This window comes from Boleophthalmus pectinirostris, unplaced genomic scaffold (assembly GCF_026225935.1).
Source record: "Boleophthalmus pectinirostris isolate CB_2022bp ecotype Guang Dong unplaced genomic scaffold, ASM2622593v1 HiC_scaffold_1, whole genome shotgun sequence".
Classification (NCBI taxonomy): Eukaryota; Metazoa; Chordata; class Actinopteri; order Gobiiformes; family Gobiidae; genus Boleophthalmus; species Boleophthalmus pectinirostris.
The window spans coordinates 23,618,592-23,645,257 of record NW_026570970.1 but is presented as its reverse complement, the minus strand read 5'-3'; the positions used below and the strand labels follow the sequence as shown (position 1 = coordinate 23,645,257).

The 26,666-nt window shown below is 38.2% G+C and overlaps 1 protein-coding gene across 1 annotated transcript in view; it reads right to left on the bottom strand.

The window, feature by feature from the left end:
- LOC110156208 (receptor tyrosine-protein kinase erbB-4-like) overlaps positions 1–26,666 on the bottom strand; it is a 259,988-nt gene that overhangs the window by 60,356 nt on the left and 172,966 nt on the right. The window contains exons 7-15 of the mRNA XM_055148800.1: positions 21,327–21,445; positions 20,599–20,740; positions 19,820–19,933; positions 19,624–19,750; positions 18,664–18,737; positions 13,184–13,274; positions 11,531–11,730; positions 5,461–5,593; positions 950–1,043 (exon numbers count right to left, since the gene is read on the bottom strand). Of these exons, the coding sequence (XP_055004775.1) occupies positions 950–1,043; positions 5,461–5,593; positions 11,531–11,730; positions 13,184–13,274; positions 18,664–18,737; positions 19,624–19,750; positions 19,820–19,933; positions 20,599–20,740; positions 21,327–21,445 (1,094 nt within the window). The remainder of the gene's footprint in view (positions 1–949; positions 1,044–5,460; positions 5,594–11,530; positions 11,731–13,183; positions 13,275–18,663; positions 18,738–19,623; positions 19,751–19,819; positions 19,934–20,598; positions 20,741–21,326; positions 21,446–26,666) is intronic.

The window sequence follows — 26,666 nt, the reverse complement described above, 5'->3', positions numbered from 1 at the left end:
CATGTACCTTTAGGTCAGCAGAGACTGGCAATTCCAGGGCTGAAATTATCCTAGATATTCTAATGAAAGCATATGGAGTTTAATAACACTGTAGAGCACTTTCTGTATTACCACATGACATCACAAGGTAGAACAAAGCGTTTTCTGTTTGCAAGAAAAACTCAGACTAAATATGCAGGATTTGTGTGTTAAACATGTGTGAATGAAACAAAACAAAACTCCAGGTATATTTGTGATGAGAGAACAACGTAATAACAGAGATCAGAAAATGGCATAATATGGGCTCTTTAAGAGGTTTATAACTTTTCTGGAGAAGGGTCCACCACCTGCTTATCTCTGTGGGGATGTTATTGCTTTGCCTGGTAGGTTCCACATTAGGACATTAAACTTATCAATTTCCATGGATACAAGCAGGTGATGCTGCCAAGCCAAGTTACACATAAGATCTGTGAAGAGTCAAGTTCGCTCACAGTGAGAATTTTTGAAGGCATCTTAAAGCATTACAAACACCCGACTGAATACATGTAACATAGTTAATGCCATACTGTGAGACATTCTACCTTTCAAAACATGTATTACAGATCAGCATTTTCAACATTTTTCTCTATAGGTCCAAATGTTTAATGTTGTGTAATTGTTGTTCCTTAATTTAATTATTTATTTAATATATCTCATACTAATGTATTTTTCTCAGTTTTCACTACCAGGTCCTGATTGTAAATGAGAATTGGCTCTCAATCAACTTATCTGGATACATAAAGGGCAAATAGTGAGATACATAGAGGTTAAGGACAATCTTTAGTTTTTCTTTAGCTATTCACGGCACATTTCTATGACAATGATAATACTGGATTAATTATAATTCCATACAATTCAAAAGCTCCATAACTCATAAAACATGGACTATATAAAAGAAGGACATTACAGTTTCTTCTTCATGTAGACTTACCGGCCCATTGCAGGTCAAAGAGTCATCCTCTGCTTTCTCGCACTGGGCGTCGCACTCCACACACACAGAGCCATTGGCGTACTCCCGGATCTCCCTGGAAACATCAGCAGAGATAAGAGTCAAGAAACTCATCTAGTGTATACAGAAGATAGAGCAGATAGGGGTAAAGCCACTTGAAATGATAACTCCATGCTCAAAGCCTGCTACCAAAATAAGAGTTGAGAGACAAGATTTCAGAGGCAATTTAATTGAATTAGCATGAAAGAAGTGATGAGATGAGCCACAACCAGTAGATAAAACCATAACACATAACATAAGAGAGATGTTGTGGTCTAAGGCTGGGAGATACTCACAACTTTTTTCTACTTTTAATATTACTTTAAAAGTATTGTTTTTTGATGAAGGTACACTGGGTAACTTTTTTTGGTGTGGTGTCTACTTGTCTTCATGGATGTGATATTGCTTTGCTTAAAATGTTCCTCAGTTGGACTTTAAACTTATTTTTCTTGTATTTATTCAATTACAGGAGTTTTTTTGTTTTTTGCTTAAAAATACCTTAAAAACATGAATTATTGAGTCGCCTCTCTGCAAATATGACGTGTAACTTTGTCTGGTGGCTTATCTTCCTAGATATTATGTCATACTGTGTGGAACATTTTAGCCAAAGTAGCAAAATCTCTAATCAAGACAAGCAGATGGCGTATCCTCATTGGACTTTTTAAGGAATTATTATTTTCAGTATAGAACCACAGCCATAGCCCATCTATCTCTCTTTTATTAGAGCACATAAAACAATTGCTATCCAACCCACTGAACACATTCAACTCTACTAAATGAAAAAGGGAAAAAAAAAGAGCATAAAGCTGAAACATGCATACCCTGAAAACTGGAAACCCAAAGTAACACACTGGAGGGCGTGCAAAAACCCGTAAGTAAATACAATGATGAAACATTATATTTTCATAATTTAAGTATTTCAACTTGGTCTGTAACAAAGATCTTAACATGTACAAAGGTCACTAACTTATAGAAGAAGCGTTGCCAAGCTGCTCCCATGAGAATTGGAGTTAATTAGCTAACTGATAGCATCACTCAGGACGGTGACACAGCAGCTGAGAGGCGGCATACCTGCGAGGGCCATACTCTTTTAAAAATCAATTAAATTAAGTGCCTTGTTATTCAATTTCTCCAATCCCTTTATAATAGCACCAGAGTGGCCAGGAACACTCATTAAATCTGACCACAATGCGACTGGCTTGGCACGCTGCCTTTGTCACCGCTGGACAAGGATAATGACTTTTGGGGGACTTCTCTCTGGTCAGCGGGGGAAAACATACTGGTTAATCTCAGCAACAGAAAAACGCAGCATGGCCCGTGGGATCCCAACCAAATGAGTAATTAATTATTCTTCATCTGGCCTTCATAAAACCTTGGCCAAGGTAAGGCTGTGTCCACATACGTGCTGCTGGAAATAGTAATAGCTCCATGATATCACTGTTGCTCAATACAGAAAAGAGAATAAAAATAAAATCAGAATGACAAAAGCTGAAATAACTATAAACTACAAAATAAATTAAAACAAAACTACAACTAAATTGTATTAGGTATACAGATGAAAAAGTGTCAGTAAGTGATATAAAAACACACAAAACATCTGATGTGGCTGTGGTAACAGGTAGGTAGTGATGGTGAGCAGAACAGGGTGGTGCTGGTAAGCCAAATACAGGTAGGGGGCGCTGGTGAGCTGGAGGACAGGTAGGCAGGGCGTGGCCCCGTGCGCAAGCATAGACTGTGACACGCAGTGACACGCCTAGCCCCCCTGCCCCACATCCTCTTCTCCATCCCTGTCAGATTTACTCCTGAACATTTCCCATGAGTCTGGTTTTGAACTGTGGCTGATCAGTGTTGTTTTGATTTCAGACAAACCCAATATTTAAAAAAAAAAAAGTGACACAGATCTCATAAAGCCACATTTTATTACCTGTACAACATGAATAGAATATCTGATATCTTACACTTTCATTGAAAATAAGCTTTCTCTGAATCAGCTGACAGCTACATACTGCTGTGATGGGGGAAGTCTGTCATTACAAGAGAGTCTTGTAAATCTAAATAGTAGCGCAGTAGATGCATTAGAGGCCTGTAATCCTCAGGCCTACAAGCAGCAGCAATGCATTGAAAACAGTCATTATTCTGAACTTGAAATCACTGCATGGGTCAGGAACACTTCCAGAGGACATGGCCTGTGAACACAGGTTGTAAAATGCATGTTAAAGCTGTGATCCAGAAAGGAGAGGATCCAGTATTCTTGGATCACACTGTATTTGATTAACATTTAAAATAGCTTTAGTCCACCTCGGTTTCCACACCTGATATGTACACTCTCCTCGTCGTTCCTTTTGGCTTTTCCCTCTTGCCTTTGCCGGGGCATTTCTGTTTCCTGGCATGCAAAAATATGTCATATAACTTGTACATTTATGCCCTTTCTGAAACAATCCAATTGTTGCACTTGGTTCCAATTAAAACACACACTAGGCAGTGAGGATTACCCTGCTGTTATTCTATAGGTTATTCATAAAGTGCTAATGCCTTTCTTTTGTTTACCAGCCATACTGCGTTAATAGTAATAAACTTAAACTTTGTGAAGCTTTATGCTTGAGAGTAGTGCAGTGCTGAGGACGTGAATGACCTGCCTAGGTCCCCTATGCTCCATACAATTAATCCAGGTGCCCTGGCTGAATGATAAACAGCAGCAGAGCGGCAGGCTGGTGATTATGACAGCCACTGCACAGTGAGACGCCACTAAATGCATTAGCTCTGTGCCAAACACAGGGCCTCTGCAGGAAATGGGCCTGTTTTGGAGAAGATTTCACATTACTGCAAAAAAGGATAGAAAGAAAGACATTTGCTTTATGGTGTTATGTACATCTGTTGTCTCTAGCTCAGGGCTTTGTTGTGCTTACATTAAAACATGGCACAGAAAAAGCTTAGTGAGGTTAAAGCTGAATGCAGCAAGCCGTACATGTCTTTGTTACAGGCAGACACACATTGTTAAATGCACACACACTGTCTAGTGTCCCTGAGCAAGGCAGCCCGCCCACAGCCCACAGTGTAGTCACAGGATGTGGCCGGGGTATCTAGCGTCAAAATCAGCCCAAGTTTTTAACTGTAAACTTATTCAAAGAAGCAACCAAACGATGAAAAACATTGTTATTAAGGGCATGTTCACACTCAATTTGGTCCTGGTTTGAGCTGTTTTTTTTTTGTTTTGTTTTGTTTTGTGAATCACTGATATTGGCCATATGATTAAGAGTAGAATTTAGGTATGATTTAGATTTTAATCATTAAGAAAACATAAGTTATGTTTTGGTAACATTAGTTGCTCACATAGCAGACTCCTGCCCCTGGACCATAGACTGTATAAAGACATGGACTAAGCGAGTGCCATGTTACTCGTAGCATTCGGCTCCGCTTAAATGAAGCTTGTGATGCTAGCAGTTACAGGGACAAATTTGAAGCCAGGCTCTACATTATGAATAGGATTTATTTAATGGGCAAGGTAGCGAGAAATAAAGAGGATCATGTAGAATGAGTTAATACGAACATTTTATGACCAAACTGACGAGGCTCACTACAGCAGTTACAGAGAGGGGTGACAATATTCCAATGTAAGTCAATGGGCACCAGGAGGAGTAACAGCCGGAAGAGTCTGCATGCAATCTTCCTATTTGAAATGTAGTGGCTAGTGCATTAGCTATGTCCATTTATACATACAGTCTATGCCCTGGACCCAGAACTGCACCAAAGAAAATTAGGCTTTATAGTCCTGGTTTAGTGTAGCCTCAGTCCTGGACTAATTCAAGTTTACTTACTTGTTTAGTCCTATTTAGTTCCAGTTTTGATGTGGTCTATGTGCAAGTGTGAACACACCCTAAGAAGATTTATAAAGAAGAGTAGCTCAGCTCTAAAATCAAATCTTTACTGTCTCCATGGGGACATCCATATCCTTGATCGCTATCAAGTCCCAAAAGCCCCCTTTCCCCATTTGTTAACACTGGTCAAAGTGAGTGAGTTACTCTTTTACAGTCAGAATTTAAATATAAATGCACACTGTTGTTGGAAAATACATTTCCACAACTTGAAATGCACTGAGAATTCCTTTAACTTAAAAACAATGAAAAGGAAAAGGTTCCCAAGACATAGTGGTAAGTAGAGAGCCACTACTACTCTCAAATTTAAAGCCATTAACACTTGGAGGAAGAACTGGTTAAAATATTGATACTCTCACTATAAATGTTTGCAAATAAAAATCATTATATCATAACAAAACTGACTGTGTTTTTAACTTATATTTGATAGTAATTGTAAGATTTGTAGGACTTCAGAAAACAGCAGGAGTTGAATCTATCCTCCAAATATCTCCCTTATAATCCCCATGCAGGCCGTCACAGAGAGCAGACAGTGGACATAGAGGGACACGGCGCAGACATAGACTGGACATATGGACTGACCCTTGGTGTAGATGGCAGGCGTCCACACAGGTGCGACCCCGGCTGAAGTATCGACAGGTGAGGCACTGGTCTGGACCTGGGCCCCAGCACCCAGCATCTGAGCACAGAGGGTCACACACCATACCCTCCCGAGCTGCAAATCACAGAGGGAGATTAGCAAACAGCATTGTGATATTCACGAATGTGGTCACTGGATACACCATTACAGGATTTTTTTTGTAATCTTATGATTATGAAGTGTGGCCACAGGAAGAGCATTAACTCAAGATCTAAATTATTTTACTATATTTGCTATTAAATTCATATTAGCACTCAAGTTATAATTTGTTTGTATATTTGTTTACTTATTCGCAATTCCCAAAATGTCAACTATATATATATATATATATATATATATATATATATATATATATGCATAAATATAGGCAAGGTTACAGGACTGTACTGCATTTGTGTTTGAATTAATTCAGTAGTAAAATTCCTAGTTCCTAATTCCTAGTTTGTGAATTTTGTTCAGTTATAATGCCAAATCTGATCTTCCAGTGAGCTCAATCACAGAGACGTATTGTGAGCAAAAATACAAAACATTTCTCCTTGCAGATGCGTAAACAGATTTGTTACATGAGCCTGTTTCTAGTGCTCTTTCATCTTTCATTCAGATCAGTTTGTGAGCAAATTCTTGTTATGTGTCACTGGTGAGACAAAACATATTTTGGCTAATGTACAAACATGTGCCATTACCAATGCCACAACTCCCAAAATTTCTAGTTGTGGAAAGTTTAAATGATATACAAAGCATCTTCACTATCACACATTACTAGCCAGGCTGGCGCCACCTAGTGCCTGAGCTCAATTCCATTTCTCTCCAGCGCCTAGGGCAGGAATCGGAATTCACTAGACGATTTGCAAGAACCCTGGAAGTTGTAGGCCGCGCACCCGGCCAACCAGCGAAGAGCTGTGAAGCCATGACTGGGTCCATTTTGTTGTACAGCACAACAGTAAACAAAGTGGTCGAGATGGATGTGGCTGAAGACAGACATTCTGTGTTGGCAATGATTCCTGAGATCGAGGATTTAAAGCCAGAACAAAGAGAATGTTTGATAAATTCTATCAAGGGGAAAGACATTATTGCGCTTCTTCCTACAGGATTTGGGAAAATCTTAATATAGTTAGCCCCGTTAGCGGTGCATTATACATCATGACCAAATAGCAGCGATTGGTTAAATTAAAAAAGTACCCACCTTCCGTCGAGCAAATGAGTCCTAAAGCTGTGAGGTCAGACGGTTTCCATGAAGTGAAACCGGCTGAATCAAGTTAACACATTACTACATCTCATTATGATACTAATACTATTGCTACTCATGGGTTTCAAGTTCTTGTTTACTGTACAAGCAACATTTTCAGTATGTGTGACCATATAAAAGATATTATGTTTTGAATAGTTAATTGCTATGGCAATGGTGTTAATTTTTCATTAGTCCGAACCTCATAGATAAACAGAACTACCAACATTAATAACCGTGTCTAAAAAAGCTACAAAACTTCAGTATTATAGTTTGTCTTTTTCCATTTATTAATTATGATCAGAGCTCAATCTTCCACTCAATCATTGTGTCTTTAGATCTCTCTTTTGTCTTCTTTTTCTAAAAACAGTGCAAGGACTACTGCCATAGCCAAATGTGCAGAGTATTTGATTCCTCCCTTGTTGAAACACTCTATTATAAATCCATTCTCCTCTGCTCTTTTCTTTTTAAAATATGTGTGAGGAGTAGGCGCTGCCCTGCTATATTTTAAGCAGTGGCCAGATGTGAGCCAGGGGGTGTATCTCAATGTCAAAGGCACACGCATGTTGTGAATGCTAAAAGATTTTGACAGAAGGATGTGGGATCATGGAGCTGTGATCTGTAAAGGACATAGAATGAGAGCAGACAAAAGCATCAATGTTGGGGCTTCAACGTCAAAAGATTTAGTATAAAAAGATCTAGTATATGAAACACTTTATAATAACTAAAGTTGAATTTGATAATGACTCAGGCAGTGCAAAATGTCTAGCAGTGACCAGATTTTAAACATGAATATTTTCTATCTTAGAACTGAAGAATGATCAGTGAAATTAGAAACAGAAATAAAATAAGATGAACATGGAACGGGAAAAGATAAATACAAAAGTTAAATCAAATCGTATTCATGTGTTTTAGATTTCTGAATAGAATATTTTGTTTTGAATTGCTATGGCAACATTGCTAATTTCCATCTAAACATCCCTGGAACGAGACTGAATAGTGGTTAAAAAGCTCACTGTTTCACAAAGAAAATAACAAAGAATAGAAATAGACCAATACACTGTAATGTTGAAATTCCTATAATGATTTTCTGTGCCCTGGTGCAATATTTGAACTAGAATGAAGTCAGGCTGTTGCTTGGTCTGTTCAGTGAATTTGAAAAAGTTCTCCACACATGCTCTTTAAGTGTGGCCCGGCTCACAGCGGGACCAGTGGCGCCCCCTGGATACTGGTATTCAGCCACTGCTCAGTCTCCTCACTGAGTCCATAACAGCTCCACACATGACCTTTAACTCAGACTGTGTCCCTGTGCACTGTATTTACATTCAGAGCCACACACTGGAGGACGTTTCTTTTTAACTCTTATGCTCTTAATGTCTTTATTATTTCTTGTGACGTCTGTAAGGTTAGTAGAGTTAAGTGCAAAGTTTGAATGGGATGTGATGTTAACTAGCCTATGTGGTATTTTGAGATGACTCATTTTACTAAAGCACACTGAAGTTCTCTATATTTAAAATTTTGCTAACAATATGTTTTTTAACTTAATTTTTTTACTTCCTGGTTGGAGATCATTAGCCTGATTCATCAGCTGGTTTCACTTCGTAAAAACTGTTTGACCTCGCAGCGTTAGAATTCGTTCATTCAATGGTTAGGAGGGTACTTTTTTCATTTAACCAATTGCTGCTACTTGGTCATGTCATATGTAATGCGCCGCTTTTGGGGCTAACTGGTATATTAAGCTTTTCCCAAATCCTGTAGGAAGAAGGGCAATAACGTCTTTCCCCTTGATAAAATTCACCAAACTTTTTCTTTGTTCCAGCTTTAAATCCTCGATCTCGGGAATCGTTGCCAACACAGAATGTATGGCTCTTCGCTGATTGGCTGGTGCTCGAAATTCCAGGGTTTCTGCAAACCGTCTAGTGTATTCGATTCCTGACCTAGTCGCTGGAGAGAAATTAAATTGAGCGGAGGCACTAGGTGGCGCCAGCCTGGGTAGGAGATCATGACATCACACTAGGGAATACCATAACTATTACCTAGCAACCCTGGGCAAAAATTTCTCTAATCTAATGTACACAGAAATTATCATCTGACAAATAAAAATATAAGAAAACATCTTTGTTTTGCTGAAATCATGTTCAGAGTGTCAGAGAAATGTCATTCTTAGGTCTAAATTGTGTCTGATTTTTTAACAGAAAAGTCTCCCTAGTGTGATCTCTTTAAAATTGAACTCTACTTCCTGTAATTTTCCAAATTTTTTTCACTTTCTTCACAAATTACTTCTTGACTGATGTAAAACTATAATTTATATTTATTGTACAACAGGTTTTATCCCACCAAATTAAGTTAAAATTAGAGTATCATAAAACCCACCATACACACTTTAATACAGCTACACACATTATTATTGTGAGAAGAGGAGTTTTGTATCCCAGATGAAAGAGCATTCAAATAATAATTTCATTCATGTTACTCTCTACAAGCTCCATTAGCATCATTCATTCAATCTACAAACCTGGCGATAGTAAGCTTTATACTTCTGAAATCACACCTGCCCCGGGGTTGGCTTACACAGATATGGCTGCTTCTTATAGACCGCAGTCATATATAGACAAGTTACAAGGGTGAAGTGTCTTGCCCAAGAGCACAATGGTTATACACTGGTCTACTGACAAACCAAACCCTGAACAATGAATATGAGGATGCAAACGATTTCTTTATTTAGTGTGTTTCTTTGCTCACTGATATAGTTTTCATATTCTTAAAAAAAAAAAATAATAATAATAAATAATAATAATAATCTTAGAATGTTAGCTGAGTAGATATGGAGCATCATTTTTTCTATGATGTAATACTACCCTGAGATTCTATTAATACAGCCATCTGTGTTTTTACAAGGAGATATGTTGTTGTTGTTTTTTTTTTGATATTTCACACTTTTTCCCTCAGATGGTTATTTTGTCCAATCATCTTCAAACATCTGCTCCTGTGGTAGTGAATCTACACATGATCCCATCTGTACATTCACAGCAGCTGGCTCTGTCTGTCTATTAGAGAGATGACAAGGCCTGTGATGACTTCTCAAATGTGTGAATTATTTACTACAGCATACATCACATTCTTTGTCTCGTAAATGGGACACTTAATCACAAGCAGAGGAGTAATTACGGTAATACATCGCTTTGAAAAAAATTAAGTTGGGAGTCTTGTGAGTTTTGAGTCGACAGTCTTTTCTGATCTTACAAAACTAAGCATGATTGGACACGGTTACTTGTCTGGGAGTATGCTGAGTGGCTGTAGTGCGAACTGTTGTTGATCTTTGGGTGTGTGTGTGTGTGTTGATGGTGAGTAAATAGCAGATGGTACAGATTGGCAGCCTCGCTTCAGTCAGTCTACCCCAGGGCAGGTCTGACTACTAGCTGCTTAGTTACCACCGGATAGCATGAATGAATAATGCAATGTAAAGCATATTTGAGTGTTCAGTGTCCACAGTGTCCAGAGCATTACATTAATCAAAAGCCTTAAATCTAAACAATTAAAATTAAAAATGTAGCATTGACCAGATCCAGCTTCTGTTAACTTGGCCCTTTGAATTCTCCATTGTGAATACTGTGAATCCCTCCCACTGAGGAGAAAGGCAAGTTATGACTTTTCTTTCTCATTAAGAAAGATTGACAGTAGAGAAACAGAGGAATTAAGAACAGAACTGAATAGAAATGTTACAAGTAGTTGTCTTTTAACACAATACAAATTCAAGTTTAAAAGTGTAGTGTGTGTCAAGAATAAGACAACTATTTTTGCCTTCCATACTTCTTGTACATTTGTTTATATCTGATGTAAAATACCAAAAATAGTTGTGTAACTAATCAGACCATTATTTGGATTACTATTGGTGTGTGTAGTAGTTCGCTACAGAAGAGATTTGGTATTGCCATGTTTCACAGTGCACCATATGCAGCTAAAGAACTTTATTCTGCACTCTCTTCTAATGTTTGTTTTATGGTTTGTTTGTATAGGGACTTTAAAGTCTTTCCTATTCTGTAAAGCACTTCGAATCGCTTTGTGTATGAATTGTAATAGCTACTCATGGGTTAGCTACTCATCCTGGTAGATGGCGGTAGATGGTACCATTTTGAGGATAGTTTACATAATATTGAGTTTTAATCTGTCTTTACTTTTCATCACTCTGAAACCCATGGATATGATTTGACTATGAACAGCACAACATTATAGGTAGTGGTAGTAACACTAGTGCACAAGCAGAATAATTTATATTTACAACAGGTTTTATCCCACCAAATTAAGTTAAAATTAGATAATCATAAAAACCATCATCATACGCTCTTTAATACACCTACACACACACACATTATTACAGTGAGATGAAGAGTTTTGTATCCCAATGAAAGAGCATTCAAATAATAATTTGACTCATGTTACTCTCTACAAGCTCCATTAGCACCATTCATTCAATCTACAAACCTGGTTGTAGTAAACATTATACTTCTGAAATCACACCTGCCCCGGGGTTGGCTTACACAGATATGACTGCCTCTTATAAATGGCATTCATATATAGACCAGTTACAAGAGTGAAGTGTCTTGTCCAAGAGCACATTGGTTATACACTGGTCTGACAAATCAAACCCTGAATAATGAATATGAGAATGCAAACAATTTCTTTATTTAGTATAGGCAGTGGTAGTAACACTTGTGCACAAGCAGACATATACAACTACTGTATGTAGTACTACTAAACACTACATGTATTTATATTGTTTCACTCACAGCATTCTTTGGGACTGCGGTTGCTACGGATCTGGACCTTCTGGTTCTCCGTCCTGAGCAGTTGGGTCCAGTTGAGGGTGTTGTGGTAGCACAGTTGGCTGTTCTCAGCGATGTGGATGTTCCCAGCACTGACCTCCTTCAGAGATTGGAACTGCAGAGATGAGATGAACTGCTGCTTCAAAATCAGCAGAGAGATGCCACTGAAAAGAGAAGAGATGGAGAAACAATAATAATATGACCAAAAATGAAAGAACTGGTGTGTAATATAATGTGGACTAAGTTTGGGTAGGAGTATCTAGCTGGAAAATAAGCCTATTTCCCATGTTTAGGTTCAAATAACTAATTGTTCCAATCATTTGTAGTAGAGGCTATAAGGGGTTGAAAACAACTAAAAGCAACTGTGAGGCCTTATGTGAGAGATTCTTTCAATGCATTTTATTTAGGGTAGTCCCGATCCAATGACTGCAGATGATCCGGTTCGGACTCAGACGTTTTGTTCTGATCAGGTATCGGATAAATAATATACGTCTCTCACACACAGCGCACACAGGACACACAGCACACACAGCACACAACAGTTTTTTTTTTGTGTGTGTTTTTTTTAACTGAGGCATGGGACTTGCTCAGGGATGTCCAGTTAGAGCGACTATCTGCCCCAACGCCTGCTGTACTAGAGGCACACTTGCGCTGGGACTTTTGGGCCGTGCTGTGCTCAGGCACTGTTGCCTGTGGTTCTGTGGCCCGTGTTCACACCTGCCACGGTACTGTAAGAATAAAGTTCCAGAAAAGTACGGTGAATCACTTAGACATTATAAATATAACAGTTATTAACGTGTGCCCCCAGAGGTACACAGAATGACCTATGGGGGTACACAAAGAGTATTATAAAACATAAGTAACATCTCATTTTTATTTGTTAAGATCTTATATTATTTGGAGATCTTAGATTAGCCTAAATGTTTCAAATATAATGCACAGGCTTCCATATAATATCAAAAATAGAAACTCTAGATTGTGCAGAATCTAGTCTCAGGGTCTGATCAGATTCTGGTCTGGTTCCTGTTTTGTCCAGTTCATTAAGTATACCAAGTTACACATTCCAAGACCAGACTGTGAAAAGTCAAGATTTTCAACTGGAGGTGCATGGTTAGAAAAGTTAATAAAATTAAAGTTTTGGACATTTGATTTTTCAAACTAAGTTCAGCCCAAATACTACACATGAAATCAACACAATCCTATCCCCCACACATCCCGGATTTTATTCTTTGCTCTTAGTTCATTTCATAATGTTTAATACATGTATCGGATCGGGACTTGGTATTGGCAGATACTCAAAATCAAATGACTCGGAGGCAAAAAAATGTGATCGGGACATCCTTAGTTAGCATCACATCTCCACTGAATGTATCAATACTATGAATATATAAACTTTGTATAGTAATGCAGATCAACTAAACAGCTAACTTCTCCTCTACATGTCTCATTATGTTCAATTTATTTCAGAAGAGCCCACACTACTGCCATGTGTACAAAGCATTTCCAGAGCTTTCCTGTGTTTTGGCTGCGTTCCCCCGTCCAGCAGGCAGCCTCATTCACCTGCGCTCACTTCACATAGAGCTGGACAAAACCGCTGTGTGGCGGTGAGCTGCGTACCTGTACAGTTGTCTGCCTCCGATAGTGGCCAGGTTGGAGAACACACTGAAGTCTGTCATGTTGTCAGGCCAGGACTGGATGTTCAAATACCCTAAACGGAAACAAGACAGAAACGTAAACACATCCTAATGAATCAGCAGCAGTCTAGTCATCCGTCAGTCTGCTGCACCGCTCTTACACACTCAGCACTCAAATAACACGACGAGAGAGAGAAAGAAAGAGGGAAGAAGAGAGGGAAGAAGGAAGAAGAGAGCTGGAGAGAAGAAGACAGAAAGAGAGAGAGAGAGGGAGAGAGAGAGAGAGACAGAGGGGGAGAGAGAGATAGAGAGAAAGAGGCAGAAAGAGACGGCGGAAGAGAGAGATAGAGGGAGAGAGACAGAAAGGGACAGAGGGAGAGAGAGATAGAGGGAGAGAGAGAGAAACAGTGGAGAGAGATAGAGGGAGAGAGAGAAAGAGACAGAAAGACAGGGGGAGAGAGAGATAGAGGGATAGAGACAGAAAGAGAGAGAGGGGGAGAGGCAGAGGAAGAGAGAGAGAGAGACAGGGGAGCGAGACAGAAAGAGAGGGAGGGTGAGAGAGATAGAGGGCGGGAGAGAGAGAAAGGGAGAGAGGGGGAGGCAAAAAAGACAGCAAGGAGAGAGAGAGAGAGAGAGGAAGAAAGAGAGACCAAAAGAGAGAGAGGGAGAGAGAGAGAAAGAGACAGGGGAGAGAGAGAGAGATAGAGGGAGAGAGACAGAAAGAGAGAGAGGGAGAGATAGAGAGAGAGAGAGAGAAAGAGACAGGGGAGAGACAGATAGAGGGAGAGAGACCGAAAGAGAGAGACGGGGAGGGGATGAGACGAAGAGAGAATAGCAAGGAAAGAGAGAGAAAGTGAGCGTAAGAGACAGACAGAGAAGAGAGATAAGAAAATATGAGGGGGTATGACGAGAGACAGGAAGAGAGAAAAAGAGAGCGAAAGGTTGGGAGAGAGAGATGAGAGCGAAGGTGCAACAGAAAAGACGGAAAGAGAGGAGAGCGACAGAGAGAGCTTTTGGAATCCAGTGCATTCCAAATACCTAAAGGACAGCACCTGGGGCTCATTTTAAGACTGCCAAGGTTTTCACCGCCAGGAAACAGTCCCTGAACTCAAGTAGCCTCATAGAAAGTTCAGACCACATTCAGACTGAATTTACAACAATGAATTTTTTTGTTTAATCTAAATGAATGCTCAAATGTTACACAGGGATTGGATACGTGTCCTTGTTCCATTATGAATTGTTTTTGTCCAGCCTTAAAAGTTCAAACATTTTCATCCCAGCCAAGTCTTATTGATTAAAGCATTTCAAATAAATCAAATAAAGTTCAAATTATAATATTGTATTGTACAATTTGTAGGTCCCCAAAGTATATATTACGTTTTTCCTGTGCATCTTCAATTAACTAAAATGACAAAATAACTACTAGTAGGAACAAAAACAATCAAACTAGTTTCAAAATAAAACTAAATCAGAGAGATTCATTAAAGGTGCATTGTGTAACTATTCTGGTGCAGGGTCCATCAAATGCTTTTCTCTATGGAAATGCCATTGCTTTGTGTGGAAGGAGACCAAAACTGACCAAGTTACAGGTCAGATCTGTGGAGAAGCAACCCCGCACACAGTCACAATGTCTGTTATTTTTGAGCTATAAAACCACATAGAATTTAATAAATGTAAAGTAGAGCTGTTTAATGACATACTCTGGAACAATTCAGACACAGCAATGACATATCTATGAAGGAAAGCATTTGGCAGACTAGAAAAGTTATATAATGCATCTTTAAAAGACTATCTCCATAATAAGCAGGTACTAACTGGGATACTCATAAACGTTTGGAAAGCACTGGTATAGAGCATTCAGTCCAGTTTATAAATTCATATGTCCTTTATATAGACCTTAAATGATTCAGAAGTCTAAATGGAGATCTGTGAAGGTAGATGGGCCGCAATTTTAATAATGAATTCAGAATTATGAAATATTTACAAGTGTGAGGGTAGGGGGTCCACTCCTCCAGCCAACCTTATAGGATAAACAAATTGAGTCCTTGGCAAAAGGCACAGTGGGGTGGAAGACTGGAGGTGAAAAGATGAATAAAGGAAGAGGTGCATAATGAAAGGAGAGGAAGAACAGAACGTCACAAATGACCTTAGCATGAAAAAACAAACAGCTGCTGCACTCACATCCCACTACAGTGAGAAGCAGAATGTGGGTACATCTGCACAGCCAGTAAAATCAGAACAAGAATTAAACTAGAATAATCAGATAACTAGATCTGCTGTGTGTTTATATGCATGTAAAGGTTTTATACTGCACAAAATTGAGTCTTGTGAGCTCTATGCCATGTTATAAATGTGTTACCTCCTCAAAAACATACCTGGAGTTGTGTTTTGTTTCATTCTCACATGTTTGAGAAATCCTTTATTATTAGTCTGTCTATATCTCCAAAGCTTAAAATGTTCTGTTCTACCTTGGATGTCATGAAGTGATAGTTTTCAAGTTAAGAGATATATTTATCTTTAGCTCAGTAGACATGGCAATTCCAAGCAATTCCATTTTTTGTTAGTTTTAAGATTTCATTTCCATGTCAAAAGCTACACAAGTGTGAAGAACCAGACAGAAATCAGATTACTCCCATAAGATGAATATAATAAGAACATGTCAATAATAACAGAAATGATATAATGTTTGGTATGCATGTGAACAGAGTCAGTGAAAAGTATTTGAGTCAGTGGGGTATGGTATGTCTATTATTAATGGCCCTTAGTGTGCATTTAACAGAATTGTAGGACCATTATGAGAGCAATATTAAGCAATATACAGGAAGCAATATACAGCTCTCACTGTGTGTTTGGTTTGTCTGAATGTTTGGCCATGGTGTCAATAATTATGACTAATAAATAGGAAAAGTGCAGGAAAAGTGCAATTACAACAGGCCTAACTGATAGTTAAGTGTGTGTTTTATTTTCATCAGTCTATATGCTCCACGTCTGTTCCATTATAACACAGAGCTAGCAGCACGTATATTGGCTGCATCTGCCAAGACAGGAGCACATTCCCCCATTCTCTCCTAACAAGTACAGAACAAGGGAACCTCTCCAAAAACTTTTTCAATCCCACCTCTGCCTCCATGGAAACATCTTAACACAAGAAGAAAGCTCAGACACAAAATGTCTGCTGCTAGTTTATTGCAATGCCATTTTGCAGCCCAATTCAGTTCATTAAATATTGCACATTTAAGCAAAGTGAAAGAAGTTGCTTTACACAACCAGACATTGCTTCACCTTTTATTGAAAATTTCAACGTGTGTGTGTTTCAAAGTTTATTAAGGATGATTCAGGATTATATAGCTATAATATACAAAACCGGTGGATCATAAAATTTTAATTTGCACGTTTTTAAAAGTAACATTTATGTAAGGCGACTTCAAAATTCCTCACGATGCTGCCAAATCCTACATATATCACCATTTAAGGGCATATATAGGCATATGCCAATTTCAGTGGAAATGGGGATTGATCATAAATATGGTGTCTTGAAAATTAGCGATTCCCCAAAACATGCACAAATCACTCCATCCAAATTCAAGAGGGTAAATGAGAAAGGGTATCATCTCATTTTAAAGTGTTACCAAACTGTGTTCTAATATTTATTTCAAGTAATTCTGCTGGCATTACATTTTAGTTTATCTATGCAAAATGGAGGTGAATTCATACAGGGTCAAAAGCCAGTACACTATATTCTCTCAGTGCAGTTTTGGTCAGCAGGGGTCATCTTCTTTCGCCTTTTATCAGTCAAAAACATGGTACAGATCACTGAACCCTCTCATCACAGTGTACACTAGTGGCACACACACACATGTACACACACACACGCACACACACACACACAGTAGATTACATGGAGCCACTTAACTTAACGGAAAGGCCATGTGCTCTAAGCAAAGGTTAAGAGAGGTTTAGCAGTGGTTATTATATTCACAACACTGTGTCATCTCCACTGCTATACTGCATTAGCTTCTTGCCTACTGAAACATGTAACCTAACCTTTGTTAAAAATAAGGGGAAAGAGCAGGAGAAATTAGAAGAATAATAGATTGTACAGTCTGGTGGTGTTGCTGAGGAGAGGGATCTCATTTAAAAACAGGAGCGATGGGAGCTGTGACCTCTGGGTCACACACGCAGGTTCCACTGACAGCTCCCAGAGATGACAAGCGGAGCTGACACATATGTCTAACTCCACACTGTGGCCATGGTTTGTCTCCTTCTCACCAAAAGCTTTTGGTGGTTTTCAGATTCTTGAATGTGATTATGTCATAACACCAGATGGGGGCAAAAAAGAGATTTCCCTTTTTGATTGACATTGCACTTTGCCATGAAATATCCAAAAGGTTTTGAGTAAACCTGGTTTATTAGTCTGTCTTTATCTCCAAACCAAAAATTCCACCTTGTGTTGTAGTTAGTGATATTTTTCATGTTAACAGCTACCTTTTACCTTTTGTTCAGTAGACTGGCAATTCTGAAATTATCCAAATGATCCTAGCGTTTTGTGTTTGAGAGAAGGACTCCTAAATATTCAGGGTTTGTGTGTTAAACTTGTATGAATGAAAGAAAACAAAACTCCAGGTATGTTTATTGATGAGGACATAACATTAAAACATATCAGAAAAAAGCGTACTATAGGCCCTTTAAAACATGATCATATATGGAAAAGCTGTTCTAAAGTTGTTATTTATCTTTCAAGTAGAACACTCTTGCATAGAGTAAATAAAGGTTCAGATGTTGAGACTTTCACAGCCTGTCTGATCGCATGAAATTATAGGTCTGCCTTGGAAACCAAAATTTAGACTAAAGTTGATCAATCCTACTATTAGCACTGGAGCAGCCTTGATGTTAACCCGTTCTACCAGGAGGCTCACTGTCTCATAAGAAATTTAATTCGACTGTAATTCCAAAATGTCACAAACAATTCCTCAACCTTAATCTGAGTGATTTCTTGAGGGATTGTCACATTGCAGAGAGCAGGTTTCTCTGTCTACAGTCTGGTCTATAAGAACAACAGCACACCAGCTCAGTATGGTTTATATACTGTGTGTGCGTGTGTGTGTGTGTGTGTGTGCGTTTGTGCGTGTGCGCGTGTGTTTGAGGATGGTTTTGGGATTAATGATGCGATCCACATGTTCAGGAGCCTTCTTCATGGGGCGTGAAGGGAGAGCTGGGACATGGAGACTGAAGGATAGGGACTCCCCATGGGAGAGCCAGCAAAGAGACACTGAAAAGACTCATACGGAATTCATCTTCTGTTTCTGTCCTTGGAGTGGAGGTCTCAAAGGAAAGAGGTGAAGATGACATGGCCCAAAACACACAGTGAAGCACACACAATGGAAAGACTGTCTATAATGACGATAGCCACAATATGTAGTTATTTATTTATGTGTTTGTATGGAGGGGGTACAGCTGCTTTACCTGTGATCTCCCGAACAGTGCGAAACACATTGAGTTTTTCTGGGTCCAACGCGTCAATGTTGTGATATACGTCCCTGTGGATAGTAACATGAATCTGTTAGTCATGCAACTTTAAAGGTAAGATTTGAGAACATGCATTTTTCAATTTTTAGAACTACATAAGAAATTGTCTCTGTTTAGAAGATTTCAAGCAAAATGGGGGATTTTAGAGGTATACTGTACACCAGAAAAGTTACAAAGTGCACTTTTCATGTACTCAAACATAAAATACTCAAGTCTTTAATCCATTACTAGAGTCGTTTCCCTGCCTTTTAATTTGACTCATTTAAGAGTTTGCATTGTACAGTTGTAGTTAAACATTTATTACACAATATACACGGAAAATCTTACGTCAAATGGATGTTCTACGAAAACTATTGCACTGATTTACATACAGCTTCAGGGATATGCAGGACAACAAAAACATTTATTACATTTTAGAGCAGATGTTGGATTTTAATGACTTAACTTTGCCGGATGTGTTTCCCCCAGGATAATTATGGTTACCATAGTAATAGACACAAAACCCACAGACCATTGCTAAGTGTTTTAAAAGACAATACTGCAGAAAATAAGAGCATTTGACCTTGACCTCTTAAAGCTCTGTTTTATTTGGAAGCACACAGACCTTTAAAATTACTAGGACATTGTTTTTATCTCTGGAGCACTGCTCTTATTTTCAGGCATTGAACTGACACAAATAAGCTGATTGTGATCATGTGACAACTTTAAAATGGTAATACTTTCCATGAAAAGATTTCTGAACTTTTTTAGTTATATGGTTAACCTCATGCGTATCCTGAAATTCCACCTTGTCCCATTATAAATTAAGAGAATTTCTTGAGTCATGCAGAGTTGAAATTCATTTTGTCATTACTTCCAGTTGCATCATATTCAAATCTCAACGCTCTCGTCTCTTACCCTTTGATTCCCGTAATGAGGAAGACCAGGTTCCCATTTATTTTGGTACAGTTCACAAAACTGTCGATGTTGTTGGAATCCACAGTCTGAGCTTCGTGGAGGCTGGCTGTACCTATGCCATCACATGCTGCGAAAAAACAACACGGGTTATGCCATAGTCACGTCAAGTCAAATCTCTATGTGTTCTATGTTATACCTTTAGGACAAATATCGGAACAGGGGATACACATCTTAATGCGTTTTTCCTCCACTTCCATCTTGTTACTGGGACATGCTCTGACACATGAGCTATGATCTACCACAAAGTTATCTGCAAACAAGGTCATAGGCAATAAACAGAACATAGTATACATATAATGGCATAGTTTGTAAAAGCACAGTGCAGTCAAAGTTGGTAAGGAATGTACTGTGAAGAAGAAACGTTCATTATAATAGTATTAGCTATGTGAAATATACAGTGGTGGATGAACTACTCCATTTTGTTACTGAAGTAAAAGTGCAGACACAGGGGCAAAAGATGACTCAAGTAAAAATCTGCTCAAGTAAAACTATTGAAGCATCTGTTTAAAAATGTACTGTAAGAGTAAAAAGTATAAGTATTTAAAAGATTTGTTAGTTATTTAGATTTTTTAGTGATTCCATTGATATCTTAAATTTTCTAGCTGTTTTTGTGTTTTTGTGTATTTGGTTTGCTCGAATGCACGGCTTAGTGAAACAAATTTCACACAAAGAGAAAAGAAAGCAGTGGCAGAAATAAAAGAAAAAGATACTGAGAGTACAGCACAGTAACTGCCTTTTAAACATCAACAGAATTGCCCATCATAATGAATTTCTTCTCAAATATTCTCTAAAGAACAGTGATAACGGTTAGTCAATCATTCTCAGCTAATTTAATGTTTATTTTCAAAGCTAACATATTAAAAGTAGTCTGTAGTATGTCTAGTAGAATTCTCCTGTTTGTGTGTTGGGGCTTACGTGGACACTTCTTGACGCAGAAGGCTCCGTAGGTGTACTTGGCACCAGGGTTGTGGTCCAGTTGGAATGAGGTCAGGTTGTAAATGAAGGGCTGTGGGCACTGAGTCACACACGCACCGCTGTCATTGAAGTTTGTGCAGGCCTAACGCAGGACACATAGTATTTTTACTACACTTTACTCAGTCTGAAAGGGTGTTTCTGTTATACATTATTTGTTCATTCATTTAAAAATAGTTGTCTTAAAAAAGTTTTCCATTCAGCTTACATTTCTTCTTTCATATTTGCCTTCCAAGTAGCAACATAATGATGACTTTGACTAAATTTTGTTCTGTTTTTCCAGACAGAGTTCACATGCATAGACTATATATAAACGGACATGGCTAACTCGCTGGCCGCCACATTCTGAACAGGAAGTGTTCATGGGGGTGTTTCTGGCTCCATAAGCTCAGTTTCCTATTGACTTCACATTGAAAAAATTGTCACCCCTCTTTCTGTGGGGAGCTTCGTCATTTTGGTCTTAAAATGTTCGCATTAACCTGCTCTACATGATTGTGGTGTTTTTATTTATCTATTTTCTCAGTGAATAAATCCCAAATTTGCCCCTATAACCACCGGACTCGTGAGCTTCATTTGACTGGAGCCGAACACTGTCGTTCACACCCCCTTAGTCCACTTCTTTATACAGTCTATGTTCACATGCTAGTCTCCGTGCATGTGCATCCACTCACAAAGCAGTCCGTGTCCTTGGGCCCGTAGCAGCCCCCAGCACACTCGCGGTGGCAGCAGTCGCTCACATAGGGCCCAAAGCAGCGGCCATCACACTGCTCCGCACACACCGTCTTTGTCACTGTGGAGAGAGACAGGAAGAGAAAGAAAGGAGAGGAAGAGAAGAGAGAGACAGGAGGGAGGAAGAGAGAGGAAGAGAAGAGAGAGAATGAGAAAGAAAAAGAAAGCGAGAGTGAGTGTTCTTGATTGTTGCAACACACCCTGGCAAAGGTAATTGTACTTGAGTATTAAAGTAATTTTACAAAATACCCTCTATGAGTAGGTATAAATAAATTACAAAAACATGGTATTTACAGGAGATTTGCACATTTTATATTACTCTCTGTCCGAAACAACAACTCAGATGATATTTTTACCCTTCCTTCACTTGTTGCTTCTTTCGCTACAATTTACCCCATTTTTATACATTACATGGACTTGACTATTGGCTAGGTTATCTATAGTCACAGCATATATTTAAACCCAAAAATAGTCTGGCATAAGAGCAATATAAGAAGAATTTGAGCAGAAACCATGGCAACTTAATGGGTGCAAGCTTTTAAATCATGAGAGATGAGCTCATTAAATTCAATTAGTCTGTTAATGGACATGTTCTCACAACAGAATTTTGTGGGGAAAAATTCACCCTTTTAGTAATGCAGTAAAATGAAATGCATTTAGTAAAACGTGTGGACCAGTTGTAGTTTTGGAAGGGCTAAATAGATTCAGATTCGGAGAACTTTATTGATCCCAGAGGGCAATTCATTTGCAACATTCTCAGAGCAGTTTTCACTTCTCACATACACACACAAACACACACAGTCCGTCAGTCCGTTACAGTTCACAAGCAGAACTCAATAGAACAATTTACATATTAGAGTGCAAAACCTCAAAAAACACACCCTCAGGATTAAGCAATTTAATAGCAGAGGGCACAAAAGAATTTGAGAAGTGGTTTGTCTTTAGTACCAATGTCCTGAAGGAGTCAGAGGATGGAGGGGCTAAGCCAGGAGACACTTTACTTTGCTCAGTACTTGCTCCTCCCACAGAGAATGTAGCTCCCTCAGTTTGACACCTGTGATTTTTGAGCAAGTTTTTATAATGTTATGCAGTTTGCTTTTATCCTTTAAGGACAGGGATTGAAACCAGCAAATGAAAGAAAAAGTAAGCAGAGTTTCAATAAAAGTTGTTGAGAATTGTTTTATTTACATTAAAATAGTTCAGTTTTCTCAACAGGTACATTCTTTGAGAAAACTTAACTTTAAAATCAGTCTGTTAAAGGTGAATTGCGCACTGGTGGAGGGTCTGCCAAATTATTTTCTCTGTGGAGATGTTATTGCTTTGTCTGGAATGTTTCACAGTATGATATTAAACATTTTTATCTTCATAGAGACCAACCAGACCAATCCCGCTCCCAGTCAGAATGCCAGTTTTTCTAGGTATTTTTAAGCAATAAACCCATATGTAATCAAATAAATGTAAAGCACTGCTGTTTAATGTCATACTGTGGAACAATCCTGGAAGATCAATGTCATATCCATAAAAAACATGGTTACCCTACACCAGAAAAGTTACACAATGCACCTTTAAATTGTAATTATATTTTGACAGTACTTTTTTCTAAATATTGTCCTTCATACTTTTTTAAATTTTCTATAGGTCGCTCAATGCACAAGCTGAAATGATGAACAAAAACTGGTTTGAATGTTTTTCAGTCTCAGAAGCCACACCCATGCATCAGAGAGTGCTTGGCGTTGGGAGCGATCTGTTCTGCTCTGGTTGTAATCAGCCTCATGCTCCTGTGATTTGCTGTACATGTGAGTCCAGTGTGTTCCTGCTCGTCTGGAGGAGGACCATATGTCTCTGTGTGAGACGCTCCTCAGACATATGTAAGACCACGTCACGTTAGCAGGTGGGCAGAGGGCAGCTATGGATAATCCAGAGCAGAATAGGTGGGATTATTCATTCAAATTAAGAATAAATATAAATAATATAATATAAATACATAAAGGTGCTCTATTTAAATGATCTGGAGGTATGTCTGTTATTGTGTCTAAACTGATATGTTTGCTTTGCCTCTAGGGTTCCCCTGTATGGCAATACACTTTTCTGTCTCCATAGAAACAAGTTGCACATGTGACCTGTGGAGTACGGACCCCGTTCAATGATGCATTATGTTTCATCAAAAAAAAGAAAACTGACATAATGGACATTTATTATTATATTATATAAATATCATCTTATTCCCAGTTGAGCTAGTTTTCTGTTTATGCATTCCTGAAATTAATCCCCTCTGCATACTATATCTTTTTCACCATTACTCAAACTTCCTAACTGCACCAGAGCCAGCTTGCTTTCATACGCCCTCTTTATGTCAAATTAACATGTTCAAAAACAAAACAATGACTGTTACATATTGTTTGGGGTTGCCAGTCAATGATTTGCCCTTTGAAGCACAGCAGTATCCGCATTACACATGCAAATGTTTGCAAATGTAAATGAGAATTTGTTCTCAAACATTGTATCTGGTATAAAAAAAAATTAAAATAAAAAAAATTGTAATCATAATAATAATCATAATAATAAAAAAAAAAACACACACACACACAGAATGAGCTTCATGCTAGGCTCTGCACATAACTAGTTTGAAGAAGCAAGACTACATGTTTAAATTATGTAGTGCTGTATTGTAGATCATGGACTTTCTGAAATATTTTGATAGCAACAGCGTTTTATGAACGAGGGACAACAGATGTCTTTAATCTAGCATGTTCACATTTCTGTAATTTATTGCATGCAGTACATAATCATTAACATGGGTTGTTTGATCCAATAAATCTATTGAAATACAAAAATAAGTGTATAATCAATTATTTGTAATTTGTGACATAATGTAACACAGCCAGAGTAAGGCACATATGAGGTCCCATTAGTTTTATTGTATACACTGTACATATATACACACTGTGTTCTTTTGCCTCTGGGCTCCACTGTGATGAGATACTATCACAATGATGGATGCCATGGAGCTACATTCAAACACACACGCACCAAATTTCTGCCTAACGTACCATCGCACTACCATTAAGCATGCGCCAGCCCGGTTCACTCAAAACACACTTTGTCAAATGGCCTTGTCGAGACACATGCAATACCTTTGATCAATTTGCCTTTAAATTTCCACTTTACCAATGAAATAAATAAAAGCAAACAGAACGGTGGAGGGGAACACAAAGGGAATATATCTGATAAACTATGCCCCCCGGCCTCTATTTGAACAGAGCATGGACAGACGCATCAGTCACAAGAGATACTGCACATAGATGATAATACTTTTTTTTTTTTACGTAGTTTTCAAATGAACTTGATATGAAATAAACATAGCTCTGGTGATCAAGATGGGGTATCCTGACCTTATTCTTGTAACTGTGTGGATTTAGATTTCTACCCCAGAGAGTACACTTTAAAATCAGATCAAATCAATGAGTATGTATTTTATCTATCACAGCCCCAGTAATAAGACCTATAAGCAAGACTAAAATTGACTGGTGGACCCGTCAATTCTTTGTCTGAAAAGTGATTCTAAAGCTGCACAGATCCCCCAAAATCTGACACACGACAATATTAACAATGTGCCATATTGTTTGTATAAAAACAAGTCAGGAAATTGGGTACTGGTGCCTTATAGATTTCAATACAAAATTTCAACATTAAATTATATACAATGTTTTTAATTCATTTATTTTTGTTTTAGTTGAGTTTTACTACCTTGCACCACATTGATGGAAAACTATGAAGCATTGCACACTACGGATTGATCATCTAGTAATCATATTTAGAGTCTACTATTAAATTCACTCAGATCTTCTTGACGGGTCTCCATCAACTTGGAGATAAAATCAATATAAATACACTTAAAGGCTCTATAATACGCAACATTTACTCATTTGAAGCTTTTAGTCATGTTAGAACGTTGTTATCTCATCAAAACATACTTGGAGTTGTGTTTTGTTTCATTCAAATATGTTTGAGTAATCCATCTCCATGCTCTGTTCCACCTTGTGATGTCATGAAGTGGTAGTTTTATGTTAACAGCTACCTTTTACAGTTTGTTTAGGAGCAATTAGTAGCTCCAGTGGAACATCTGTATTATGAAATCATGAGGGAGAAATTTGTGTTTTCTGTCTGAAAGAAGAACTCAGCCTAAATATACAGGATTTGTGTGATGTGAATGAAACAAACCACAACTCTGACCAAGTTTTAGAAAAGGAAACATCATAACATAGATCAGAAAATAGCAGTAGCAGTATAGCAATATCCAGCAACAAGTCATTATTAGCTATTGTTATTTTCCCCCCACTGGTCATAATATTGTACCACATTGTTATGCACACTCCACATACAAAGTTACCCATAATTCCTTGCTTCCACCTACTTCTTATGCTATTGGCACCACATCCCGACACTAAAAAGGCAGTGTTGTTGCTGGCTGAGTTACAGGCACAGGGCAGCCTCTAAAAGTTGGAGATAGATTTTATTATGTAAGTAATTAAGTGTTCTCAATAAAATGCTGCACTTAATGTTGTCTTAATTAGAGAGAATAAAATGTCTGCCTGCACCTGGGCTTTGTCTGGCTCAGTGGCTGCTACTCTGCTGACACCAGGGGAATGCATTTTTGAATATTTAATTTGACTGTGTTTGGCTTTGCTATTTGAATTCTCCGTATTTGCTCAATATGGTGCAATGATTATATGAATGGAACAATGCAAACTGTGCTATAATAATTAATGGGTGTAAAATAACATCATTATTCATCAAACTATAATAATGTTTTATGTGTTACTCAAGGATAGCAATTTTACTTGTTCCACTTTACTACTCTCAATTCTCTATCGCTCTTCTGCTAGCTAGAGCGATTGTTTGTAGTATTGTTGATACTTTGCAGTGAATAACATCAATATTCCCTTGGGGTGTGACGCTAAATGTAGGCTCTGTTCTGTCTGAAGCTTGGTAGACTTTAATATGAGTTTTAAATAAACACAAACTGACCATAAAGAACAGACTTAGTTGGAATTATCACAGGTGAGATGATCTGTGCTGTTAGACAAGTAGCCTGATTCATCAGCCGGTTTCACTTCATGGACAGTCTGACCTCACAACATTAGGATTTGTTCGCTCAACGGTAGACGGGTACTCTTTTATTTAACAAATCGCTGCTATTTGCTGGTGAACAGCATGATGTCACTGAAAAGTATTAATATAAACTAAACAAATAGAAATTTAGAAAATGTGACATTTTCTTC